Source organism: Nicotiana tomentosiformis, chromosome 3 (assembly GCF_000390325.3).
Source record: "Nicotiana tomentosiformis chromosome 3, ASM39032v3, whole genome shotgun sequence".
Taxonomy (NCBI): Eukaryota; Viridiplantae; Streptophyta; class Magnoliopsida; order Solanales; family Solanaceae; genus Nicotiana; species Nicotiana tomentosiformis.
In genome coordinates, this window is record NC_090814.1 from 52,969,671 (window position 1) to 52,983,504 (window position 13,834).

General features: G+C 37.6%; 1 protein-coding gene and 1 pseudogene across 1 annotated transcript; one reads left to right on the forward strand and one right to left on the reverse strand.

Annotated features, from left to right (window-relative positions):
* Positions 1-231: 231 nt before the first annotated feature.
* LOC108948026 (exopolygalacturonase-like) lies at positions 232-2,981 on the reverse strand (annotated as a pseudogene).
* Positions 2,982-12,707: 9,726 nt separating this feature from the next.
* Positions 12,708-13,130, forward strand: LOC138907815 (uncharacterized). Its single transcript, XM_070198432.1, has one exon. It carries the CDS (start codon positions 12,708-12,710, stop codon positions 13,128-13,130), a length of 423 nt encoding a protein of 140 aa, XP_070054533.1.
* Positions 13,131-13,834: the final 704 nt, after the last annotated feature.

Below are 13,834 nucleotides of genomic sequence, written 5' to 3' on the forward strand. Positions count from 1 at the left end.
ATATGCTTTCCTGTTTCTAGTTGAAATAGGTTTCATACTATTATAAATAGGGGTATTAGTAGCTTATTTTATGTGTGGACAATTGTGAGAAGAATAGTAGAGAGCTTTCGAAGATTTAATACAATAATTTTCCTTCATTGAACTTTTTATTCATTTTCTCAGACTAAAAAAATAATCGAGCATTTGCTTTGTGAATATGCTATATATTTTAAAATTCTAATATCCCTAACTTCATGAATCAAGAGACGATTTTAAACAACTTGGAGGCAACTCCATGCCGGTGGCAGTCCCGTGGGCATTATCACACGACGAGACAGCGGGTCCACCAGCTCCATTGTATACCAAATTGATTTCACTAAGGTTGATTCCCTGGCAAGGAAATGAAGCACTGCAATTCAAAGTAACAGCTGCCATTGAACTTGAAGTTCCTCTTATGTTATTGAATGTCACGTCTTTGATTTGCACTGAGCTCGCCTACGAAACAAAGGAGAGTGTTGCCATCGTGTGATATAAATAATATACAACTGAACATTTTCGTGTTTGATATGACGTAAGATATTATGTAGAAAAATATTTTTCATGAGATAGTCTTTTTTTCTTTTTGTGTGTTTGGAATACTAAAAATATGTTTTTGATCCAAGAAAACATTTTTCATCAAAAGGGAGAAAAGGATTTCCGTCACTTGTGGGCGGAAGTAATTCTTTTTATAACTATTTAAACTTTAAGTTATAATATTTGCTCTAGATACTTAGATATTATTATTAAACTTTTGTACTCAAGAATTTCATTAAAATATTTTTTGATTTGCTAATATATTATTAATTTTAATATATAAATATTTTGGATAATGCTTCGTGCTTATCAACAAAAGACATGTAAATATTATTCCGGAAAATAATTTCTGTCAAACCATTTTTAATTGAACATGACTTTCGACATACCAAACATGTTAAATTTAAAGATGGAGAAAAGGACAATGCAAGTACCTGACTGCTGCAAGGAGGCGATGAACAATAATGCTGATCAATAATGATAGGATTTCTAACATTATCCATGAAAATATCCTCAAAATTTATACTTGTGGCACTACCAGACTCCGATGGTGCCCAAGTCTTAATCCTGGCGCCATTTTGAGTAGCAATGAGAGTGCAATTTTTGACGTGTACGTCTGTGACGACTTCATTTTGTATTTTCCCTAAGCTTCCGATGCTTATTCCATGGCCAGGGCCACAAGTTATTCCTGAAATGTTGATGCTTTGGCTGCCATTGATCATAGATATAATATCGTCTCCGGTGCCAATGTTGGAATCCAAAACTTGAATGTTGGTGGAGACGCTCATGTGAATGCCGTCGGTGTTAGGGCTGTCGCCTGTGCGGTTAGGTTAACATGACTAAATGTCACGTTATTGCACATAAAGACGCCATAATGGAAACTCTTGCTATTGATTGAGTGTATGTCGTGCACCGCCGCATTTTTGATAGAATCTAATTTCAGTGTCTGGCTCAAGTTTTAAAAAATAAGGCATAGAAAGACAATATTAAGTTTTTAATAACTTTACATTATAATCACAACAAGAAGTATTCAGTAACCACGTAAATGGTGAAAGATATTTTGTATTGTCACTATTTTTTGAATCGCTATACTTCTATGATTGAGTAATATCGTAAATGCACTTTTACGGCAAAACTGAATTTAGTAAAATTAACGATATGATAAATATACAAATAAGTTTATTAAAAATAAAAATATATCAGAATAAATTAGACAAGAATGACAAATAACATAAAATTTATACAAAATTAAACTTACGATAGGAAGGGCTGGGCAGTTAGAATTCTTGGAAGTATCAAAATAAGGCCAAGCTGAAGCCCCTTGTCCATCTAAAGTTCCGCCTCCTTCAATCTCTAAGCCATTCACATATTGAAAGGAAATCCAAGTCGAATTGCAGAATAGAGAAGGATCTGTTGGAGCTTTAACAACCCCTTGGATTTGGAAGGTTATGGATCCACTGCATGGTCCAATAAAATTTGCAGCATATACCAAGTATTCCCCTGAAGGTATCAAGAATTTGGCTGTTCCACTCCATTGGCATGCATCCTTCCAAGTACTCAAGAATGCCTTCCAAAATAAACCAATAAATAAAAGACAGGGACTTAATTAGATAATTTAGACACTGAATTTTCATATATACAATGACAATTATATGTAGTCATGTTGGCAAAAAGGGTAATGTTAGACATGTAATAATGACTTTTGAATAACTATATCATCTTTTTCTTTTCTTATTTTTAGGACATGTATACCGATTTCAGGCTTTTTACTTTGCTCCCTTGATGACTCATACCCAGTCTCACGGTTGGAAGTGGAGGGTGCTTACTATTTAAGCAACCTTTTCTTGTCTTATACCTCATGTTTCAGTATGTAACACATACATTCCATATGATTTTAGATATGAAGTAAAACTCCTCTGTAAAGTTTTGAGCAACAAAACACAATACTTAACTCTTCAAGTGGTAAATTCACCTCTTAATTAAGCTTTAATTCTATTGTTTTTTGTGTAATAAAATATAACCGCACATTCTATTGAAATAATTATCTAATCCTACTATTTGCGCACTTATAAACATAAAAAATTCATATGAAACATAAGCTGACATTACACATAAGGAAAAACTTGTCAATTTGGGAATTATAATATATTTTTTATACCAAATATGAAAGGAAGTGTGCTAAGATATAGTTTTACTCGTGTGACGGTATGAGTTTGTCAATATTGTTTCTTCCGTCTAGAAGTTGTGCAAGAATTAATACGATAGGCACATTTTAATTTAAAATGGCTGGTTCTCACCTTACTATTATCTGTGTTTCCATCTGCTTTAGCACCGTAGGATTGGACATTGAAGAGCTTATCTTCTGCACGACTGCACCCAAGAATAAGGCCTAATACAAAAGCTATTCCGAAGCTACAAATTGAAGCCATTTATTTATTTGGTTTCCTTTTTACTTTCTCCATCACTTGCCTTTATATACACCTTCAATTTCCCTCATGCTTTCAAATAATTATTCATTCATTAATTTATTACCATAGTAGTCTTGCATTTAGAAGAATATGACAAGAAAAATTGGTTTCTGTTACATCTAAGATATTCCTTAAGATATAGTGGATTAATAAGCAAGGAAAGTGAATAGATATTCTGAATGAATATCATGGTAAGTTTATTAAACCGCCAGCTAGACTTATGAGATACATTTAGGTTATTCCTTTACAAGAAGCTGTTCTAGTAACCGGAAAAGAACATAGTTAAAGACAAGTGAGAAGTGAAAGCTTTACTTTATTTTTAAATCAACTCAATGCCAAGATTCATCCAAAGCAAAATATCACATCAACAATATTGCTGGAGAGACTTCCGTTTTAAAAAATAAAATAAAAAGAGTTATCATCCTTTCTTAGTGAAATTACAAAATATATTTTCTTTTGTTCAAAACATGTTGCAGAACAATTTAGAAAGCGATTGATATTGATCGGTAATTTAAAAGGCATTTTTTGAGCGACCCCTGGAGCGAGGCATACCAAAACATGCACTGAGGTGTAATGGCGGGGCGTGAGTATGGTGGGACAAAAGCTTAAACATCCAAAGTAACTCGCTAAATTTTCAAACTAAAAATCTCAAATCAAGGGTTTTTCTTATTTATCCCAATTTCTTAATCTTTACTCTTTATTTATTACTATCGAGAAATCAATACACTTTAGACCTTTATCTAAAAAGTGCAAACTACAATGTAAAAAGGAGTTTTCTCTCCATGCTGGTTCCACCCTTGCATTTCCTTATTAATGCTTCATTTTCCTAAAAAATAAAAAACTTTTGTATTCTTCAATTTATTATTTCAAGTTAGTTTTTAAATTCAGGATTTCTTTCGGTGTCGCTCTAGTTTATATATTATTTTGATGACACTGGTGTAATACATCTTATATGTTTTATTATAACGACACGGTGAGTTATTTTGTGTATTTGAGCCCCGCTCCCCAACTTAATATTTTTCGTATGTGTGTTTGTGATTTTTTAACTTGCGGGGGTGGTTACCGTTTCTGTAAACAACCTCAGACTGATGTTTTGATTGTTCCAATAGGTTCGTATGGTGATTTTGAACTTAGTCTAGAATTGAATTTGGAGATCCCTACAATATTTTGGCTCTATTTTTCGAAAATTTGCAATTTGTAGGTGTGGATTATTCATACGTTTGGCAGGGTGTGGATTATTCAAGAGTAAGAATTTTGGGATTTTTGCTCATTCTCTCATATTTCGAACCCTAGACTTAGAGAGGGGTGATTTGCGAATGAGACTTTCATACAAGATTTTGGGGTAAGTAATTTCTACTAACTTTTTGTATTATTTTAATAATCTACATGCATTACTAACACAAAAAATATGGAATTTTTGTCACGCCTTGCCCTCGGGGAGCGCGATCGGTGCTCAACCGAAATAACCTCGCCGAGCAAGCCTGCTAGAATGCCTTCTATCTATTTTACCCATAAATAAAGAGAAGATAAACTTCATTAATTAACACCAAAAGGGTTCATTAACAACACTAATTCCAACAATATTAGTTACTTCATTTATAAAGACTCAAAATACATACACTTTCATAGTTTGATGTAGAACATGTAATATACATATGACATTGTTATCTTGACTTTCACAATATCAATACACAACCCACAACATATTTACGAAGCCTCTAATAGATGCAAAAGAGTACAAGGATAGTGTCGGCAACAAGGCCCCGCCTATACCTCAAAACATAATACACGCAGAACAAAAGATGAATAACTCCGAAATAAAGTGGGGCTCACCAAGTCAACTGTGAGGAGAGTGTACCACTATCACTGGTCAATGCTCTCCGTTGTGGAACCACCTTCATCCATTAGAGATGCAGCGCCCCCGGAAATAGGGACGTTAGTACATGTGAAATAGTACTAGTATGAAAACCAAACACCTATGCAAGAACTTGGAAATACAACATGAATATGATGAATCATGGTAACAAAAAAAGGCTTAGATAGTCGTTAAGGTCATAGAAAATTATTAAGAGCTTTCAATAACATTAATAAATGTTTAAGTCGGGGATCCTCTACAATTACCTTTACAGAAAGTGGACTTGCCGCCTCACCCCAATGTCTGTGGGTGGAGGTGCAATGACAATACTAGAAACTCTACACAAAGTGACCTTTCTGCCTCACCCCAATGTATGCGGGTGAAGGTGTATTCATAATACCACAACTCTACATAAAGCGGCCTCGCCGCCTCACCCCAATGTATGTGGGTGAAAGTGTATTCATAATACCTCAATTCTACACAAAGCGGCCCTGCCGCCTCACCCGAATGTATGTGGGTGGAGGTCTATTCATAATGCCCCACTTCGCATTCCCAAAACGATAATAGTTTTTACAAAGAGTTCCCTTTCAAATCAATCATTTGACACCTTTGGCATTAGCGAGTGTAAGTTCATAAGGTTTAATCATATAAAAATAAGTGCTTAATCACATCGATTTCATACAATATCTTCTTCCCAAAAGTGGTATAATATAATTAAGTCAAAAATATAGAATAATTAACACCCGAGGGTTCTAACACGCTATGCCAATCGGAAATTAATTTTACTAGTTGAACACCCCACACTAATAGTATTCCGTGTTCGAACTTCACATGATGGAGTTTTGTAAGAATATGGAAATTCCAATACCAGATAAAGAGTTTAGCCTTCATACCTCGCTTTGAGCTTTCCTTAATTCACTACGCAGTTCCGAAGATCCTAGCAACTTCGATCTATTTAGATACATAGCAAAATTGAACACAAATTAGGAACATATTCATGCATTCAACTTATTTGAGCGTTTTATGAAACACTAGGTGTGCAAATTTGATTACAAGGTTCTTCCACCAGATTTCCTTCACTCCAAAACTAATTCAATAGCAAGAGTTTACTCATACTAGTTCAATTACCTCCCTACCATCCCCATAGCTACATGTATGCATAAATAACAACTCTCATACCCAAGAATCATATTCCCAATTACCCCTCTTCTACCCAAACTAGAAATTGAAGACTAGGGTAAGAACCTTACCTCTTGGATAAAATCTTGTGATATTTCTTGTTGAATTTCAAAGCTTAGACATGATATTGATGAACAAAGCACTTGGGCTTACTTCTCTCTCTATAGAACACTCTCTTCTTCTCTCTAAAATGTTAGATTTTTGCCTTCAAAGCGAGCCCCAAGGGCTTTTAATCAAAATAGGGTTGGGTCACAAATTACAAAAAATGAAGCCCTGATGCAGATCTACGGTCGCATATGTGACCGCATAATGGCCCTCCAGAACTGGGCACTTCTGCCTCACTCTGTGACCAGTCTACGGTCCACAGACGTATTTTACGGTCGCATAATGCGCCGTAGAACTTTCCTCCGGAAATTTTTGTTCTGGGTCTGCAATGGGTTATGCGGCTGCATAATGGACCGCATAATGGTCCAAAAGTTTGCCCAAGTTTCTGCCTAAGTTTGCGGCAGTTCTGCTGTCCGCAGATCAGTTCTGCGACCGCATAATGGACCGCATAAATTCCCTGCACTACCAAAACTTTTCTTCAACTCCCCAACGCAGTGTTCAACCCAAAAAGTTCGAACCGCAGTGAGCAAACTTGCCGCAAAGAATTTCTACAATCATCAATGCATAAGTCTACCTCGGTATCACGAAACCCCGGGTTTTAGGAGAAATATTTACGGTGCCTTAGAATTTTGAGGGAAAATTTGGGGGGGGGGGAGGGGGGTCATTCAACTTAAGAGAGTGAAAATTAGGATTTGAAGGTCGATTTGGACTTGGTTTTGAAATCTAACCACATATTTGGACTCACGAGGTTTTGGGTAGTCAGAAATGTTTTAAAGCCGGGCACGTGGGCCCGAGGGTCAACTTTATTTACTTTTCGAGTAGAGTTGGGAATCATTATAAATTGTTAAATTATAATAATTGGAGTATATTTTGATTGATTTGCACATTATTTGACTAGTTTCGGAACGTTTGGCTTTGAGTTTAGGTGTTAGAGAGGCGTTGGATTCTGTTATGGAACTTCAGAGCAAGGTAAGTCACCAGTCTAACTTTGTGAAGGGGAAACTACACCTAGGTGATTTAATTGTTTCGTGCTACTAGTTGTGTGTGCTACGTACGCACGAGGTGACGAGAATCAGTACGTAGCTAACACATGTTTATATCCGGGAAGACATAAGACTTTATCATGTAACATTTGAATTATTTGAACTCATTATGTTGGTTTAATTAATTGAATTTTTAATCAAAAATGAAAATGATATATATATATATATATATATATATATATATATATATATATATATATATATATATATATATATATATATATATATATATATATATTAGGCCGATCCTTATCACCTTGAGTTGTGGGAAAGTTATTTGAGAAACGGTAAAGGTTCTATTCACTTTGTGCTCAGGTATTGTTTTGTGAGCACGTGTCTCGTAATTCGATGGTTTCCTTCCTTTCTTGTGGAGCGGGCTGAATGCCTCGGCAGTGTAATAGATGCATCTTTGGTTCATGCTGCTCGACCCTCGACAATGTACATATTTTTCTTGATAAGGCCATACGACCCCGGAATAATCGTACGTTATATCGCTAGCAGCCCAAATATTCACGAGATTTTCCTCCCACTAATGCCTAGCATTTTTTATGATGTTCATTATCCGTTGGTTTCTGGCACTTAATATATCTGAGTTGTTGAGATAGAACACGAGATTGAGAAATTTATATCTTTAAAAGAAATTTTTGGAATATTATGCAACTTACAGTTTTACCCCATTACTGTTGTTGTGCTTCATATCTACTTATGATTTATCATATTTCTTTATTGGACCTCTAGTAAGTGTCGATGTAGACCCCTCGTTACCACTTCTTTGAGGTTAGACTCGATACTTACTGGGTACGCGATGATTTACGTACACATGCTACACTTCTGCACTAAATGTGCAGGATCTGACAGGTCCAATTGGTGGACATCTAGTCGCATAGGCGCAGTTGCTGATGAGTCTTTATGGTGAGATGCATTGCGGGATATGTATCGCAACCCACAGAGTCTCCGTCATACAATTTACTTTATCCTGTCTTATTTAAATTTCAAACAAATATTGTATTAATGGTGTACTCCTTAGTAAATACTCATGCACTTGTGACACCTGCTTTTGTGATATTCTAGAATTCATTTTTTGTTTATTTAAACTCGATACGCTTTTACTTGTATAATATTTAAATTGTATTTTACGTATCCACCTAACAACATTCATGATTTCAAAAATAATAAAATGAATAATTAAGTTGTGTTCACTGTTGGTTTGCCTAATGGCGACGTTAGGCACCATCACGACCTATAGTGTGTTTTGGGTCATGACATGGGGTGCTATGTTTGAATTAGATCGGATTAAACTTAGTCTTCTATTATGTTTTGTTTTGACTACGTGCTTCTGATAAGTTATGTTATGATCATTTGTATGACAACGTGAGTTTCTCGAATCATGGTAGATTCTTGTTTAGGCTTTGATTCTCTGTTGAGCATGATACTTATTATTGTTTGGTGCATTCGCCTGATTTGAGCCATGGTTGTACTTTCAAATGCTTATATTTTAGCATGCTATTTGACACAGACGAGGAGTATATGATTTGATACCTGTATTCGTATACATGTATTTTTGTATATGCTTTTTGTGATATTGCCTGATTTGAAGCACGTGAGTTATCCGTGCAGTTAATGTGATTATTAGCATGTGAGTTGTCCGTGCGGCTTTTGTAATTATTGGCATATGAGTGGTTCATGTAGAACATGAGTTTTGCGTGCGGTTATTGTGATTATTGGCATGTGAGTTATCCATACGACACGTGAATTGTCCTTGTTATATGTATATTAAACTATGTATTTTGACTTGTTATACATGCATATCCTCTTTATATGCACTGTCGGCCTTACCTGTACAGTATGCCTAGCTTTCTTTACTGTTGATGTGTACATATTTATTCATAACTGTACAGGTTCAATAAGTCAATATCATTGACCACTCTCGCCATACCTTACCAAGGTTAGTCATGATACTTACTGAGTACATGGGGTCATCTTTACTCATACTACACTCTGCATTTAATTGGGCAGATTGTGGTGTTGGACCGAGCTGAGCTCTTGAATATTGTTCCTACTACTGTGTAGACCGGAGGTAGAGCTACATCCTGATCGCATTCCTCTGCCTCTCCATCTATCATTTCATTATTGTATTTGATTCGGACAGTGTATTGTAATTTCATACTTGTACTCATATATTAGAGATCATGACTTAGTGTTACATGTTTTTGAGGGATTTATGTATTGACTCGGTTCTTATTTATGGTTATTTGGCTTCATATTCAATTATTATATATTTTATTAATATATTTTATTAATATATTTTATTAATATTTAGTTATTGTCTTTCCTAGAAAGTGGGTTAGGCACCATCACAATCAGTGAGGGTTTTGGATCGTGATACGTTGGTATAGAGCCCTAGGTTCATAGGTTCCACGACTCATAAGCAAGTCTAGTAGATTCTTGCGGATTGGTACAGAGATGTCTGTTTTTATCAATGAGGGCATGTTCTTCTCATTAAACTGAGTAGGCGCTAGTAACCCAACCCAGAGCCGTGAGAGGTTGGGGCCGAGGTAGAGGCAAGGGTGCAGCACGCATCGCGGTTAGAGGCTCTGCTAGAGTCGCCACAAGTAGCTCTTGCTGAGGAGAAAATTCCTCATTATGTTGAGCCGGTGGGATCAGACCATGTTCTAGAGGTACTTATTGCTGCACCTAGACTTTAGGAGACTTTGGATTAGATTCTAAGTGTGTATACAAGTTTGGCTCAGGGGGGTATGATACTTTTTGCTCCAGCTACTTCGAAGGCTGGGGAAGGAGCTGAGACTCCCGCGCACACTAGAGCAGTTGTCTTGTGGTTATCGGACTGTGGAGTTTTGCCGGTGTAGCCAGTAGTTACAGCTCATCCCAAGATTAGGCCAGTCTTGACTGTCGAGGAACAAAAAAGGATTGACAAATTGCATAGACTTTATCCTCCCCAGTTGAATAGAGAGTCTACTGAGGATGTACAGGGTTTCCTTAATCTATTTCATCGAATTTTGCAGACTTTGGGTATAGTGGATTCGAATGGGGCCAGTTTACTACCTTCCAGTTCAAGGGGTAATCATACATATGGTGGCAGACTTATGAGACGAGTAGACCAGCTGGCACAACACCACTCACATGATCTCAGTTCTAAGATCTCTTCTTGGAGAAATTTATTCCACATACTCGCCGAGATGATCTGCGTAGTAAATTTGAGCATCTACACCAAGGGGTATGACCCTGACTCAGTAAGAGACGAGGTTCTCAGAGTTGGCATGACATGTTGTGTTATTGGTCCCTACTAAGAGGGAGAGTGTTAAGAGGTTCATTGAGGGCCTCCACTGCGGTATTTGGTTTGGTATGTTCCGAGAGGTCGAGACTTATATCATTTTTCATTACGTTGTGGAGATTGTTAGGCACTTAGAGCATGTGCGAAGGAAGGAGGGAGAGGAGCGGGACATCAAGAGGCCCCGTGGATCAGCTGGTTTCTGTAGTGCCACATTTGTAGGTCATGGGCATCACTGTAGAGATCATTCTTTCAGGCTTGTTCAGGCAAACCATCAAGTTCCTCGTGGTTTTTAGGTCGGCCTTGGTTTATACAATACTCGCCCAATCGAGTCATCTTTAAGTATATTACTCACACAGAGTTCATACCGTGCTCCATCTATTTGGGGTTCCTCGGTCGTGTATTCAGGTTCTCAGGGGCAATCATAGAGTTAGTAGCCTCACCATAGGAGACGTTGTTTTAGGTGTGGAGACTTGAGAACTATCACGAGGGACTGTCCCAATATTCTGAGTAGGGTACCACGTCAGGGAACCCATTCCATGGTTCTAGCGCTAGCAATTACGCTACCCGCACAGCCAGGCTGGGGTAAAGCTCAGTCCATTCGAGACCGTCCGAGAGGGAGAGGATGTGCCTGTTGCAATACATTACCAGCTAGGCTAGAAGTACTTCCTTCAAATATTTGGATCCTAGGGATGCTTCAATATTATTTGACCCATGTTTCACTTATTCTTATGTGTCATCATATTTTGCTCTTTTTTTTGGATATGCCTCATGGTTTTCTTGATATTGATGTTCATGTATCTACACTAGTTGGTAATTCTATTGTGGTAGATCGTATGTATCGGTCTTGTGTGTTTACCATTCTGAGTTAATGAAACTAAGTCTAATCTTTTATTGCATAATATGATTGACATTGAGGTGTTCTTGGGTATGGATTGGTTATCTCTATATCATTATATTCTTGATTGTCATTATAAGACCGTGATATTGGCTATGATGGGGTTTCCAAGGTTGGAATGGATGGGCTCCTTGGGTCAGGTTCCTAGTAGGGTGATTTCATTTTTGAAGGCTCGACGAATGGTTGAGAACGGATGTTTGGCATATCCGGCCTTTGTGGTAGATGTTTAGTGCTGAAAACCTATTATAGCTAAAGTTTTAGTATTGGAAGAGTTTTTAGTTGTATTTCCTGTTGACCTACTGGGCATGCCACTCGACAGGGATATTAACATTAGTATTGATTTTGTGCTGGGCACTAGCCCATATCTATTCCACCATGTCTCAAGGCACAACAAAGTTGAAAGAATTGGAAGAATAGTTGTAGGAGTTGTTGGATAAGGGTATCATCAGACCAAATGTTTCACTATGGGGTGTACTTGTATTATTTGTGAAGAAGAATGATAGATCTTTGAGAATATGTATTGACTAGAAGAAGTTGAACAAGGTTACCATCAAGAATAAGTATCCACTACCTTGCATTGATTAATTTCTTGATCAGTTTTAGGATATGAGGGTGTTCTCAACGATTGACCTGAGATCGAAGTACCATCAGTTGATGATGAGGGCTTCGGACATTCCTAAGACGACTTTTAGAACTCATTATGGGCATTATGAGTTGTTGGTGATGTATTTTGGTTTGACCAATGCCCTAACAACTTTCATGCATATGATGAACAATGTGTTCCAGTCTTATTTGGATTTTTTTGTCATTGTGTTTATTAATGATATCTGGGTATATTCCCATAGTAAGGACAATCACGTGCATCATTTGAGCATGGTGCTTCAGGTTTTGAGGGAGAAGGAATTGTATGCTAAGTTATCCAAGTGTATGTTTTGGTTAAATTCTTTGGCATTCTTGGGCCACGTGGTTTCTAGTGATTAGATCAAGGTAAGTCCAAAGAAGCTTGAGGTAGTTCATAGTTTTCCTACACGTTTTATCGCCACGAAGATCAAGAGTTTTCTAGGTTTGGATGGGTACTATTGTCACTTCTTAGTGGTATTTTTGTCTATCACAACTATTGACCATCTTGACCTAGAAGAGCGCTCTGTGTAGATGGTCTAGCGAGTGTGAGAAGAGCTTTCAGAAGCTCAAGACTGCTTTGACTACAACTCTAGTTTTTGTATTTCCTTCACGACCGGGGATGTATACGTTCTACCGTGATTCTTCGCGTGTGGGACATGTGTGTGTGTTGTTACATGATGGTAGCGTGATTGCCTATATGTCGTGCAAGTTGAAGAGCCATGAGAAGAACTATCTGATATATTATTTGGAGTTAGCAACTATTGTGCACATGCTCAAGATTTTGAGGTGTTACATATATGTTGCTTCTTCTGAGGTTTACACTGATAACCGGCATCTTCAACATCTGTCTGAGAGGAAAGATTTGAATTTGAGGAAGAAGAGATGGTTGGAGTTAGGGAAAGATTATGATATCACTATTCTTTATCATTTGGGGAAGGCTAATGTGGTAGTAGACTCCATGAGTAGAAAGGCAAAGAGTATGGGGAGTTTGGCCTTTATTCGAGCTGTGGAGAGGCATTTGGCCATGGATGTTCAGGCTTTGGCTAACTGCTTTGTGAGGTTGGATATTTGGTGCCTAGCAAAGTTTTGCTTGTGTTGTTGTGCAGTCGTCTTTATTTGAGTGCATCAAGGCTCTCCAGTATGATGATCCTCATTTTTTTATCTTAAGGATATTGTGTTGGGAGGTGGTTCTAAGGAGGTGACTATTGGTGATATGGGGTATTGAGGCTTCAAGGTCGGATCTGTGTTTCTAATGTGGATGCTTTGAGGTAGATGATTCTTGAAAAGGCTCACAGTTAGAGGTATTCTATTCACTTAGGTGCTACGCAGATGTATCATAACATGAAGTAGCGTTATTGGCGGCGGAGGATGAAGAAAGATATTTTTGGTCATGTGTTGCGGTGTTTAAATGGCCAGCAAGCCCAGTATGAGCATTAGAGATTCGGTGGTTAGCCATGCACTTTGAGGAGATTCGATGTTGTTTGGGTCATCGTGGACAAATGGACCAAGCATGTTCATTTCATTCCGGTCATGACTTTCTATACTTCTGAGCAATTAGCTCGGATCTACATTAGTGAGGTTATCCGTCTACAAGGTCTGCATGTGTCTAGCTTCTCGGATCAAGGCACTTAGTTTGGCTCGCACATTTGGAGGGCTGTTCAGTGTAAGTTGCGCACGCATATGGTGAGTATTGCATTTCATCCTCAGACAGATGGCAATGTCCGAGCAGACCATTCATATTTTGAAGGATATGTTGAGGGTATGTGATATTGATTCAGAGGCCAGCAGGATCACTTTCTACCTTTAGCGGAGTTTGCACGCAAC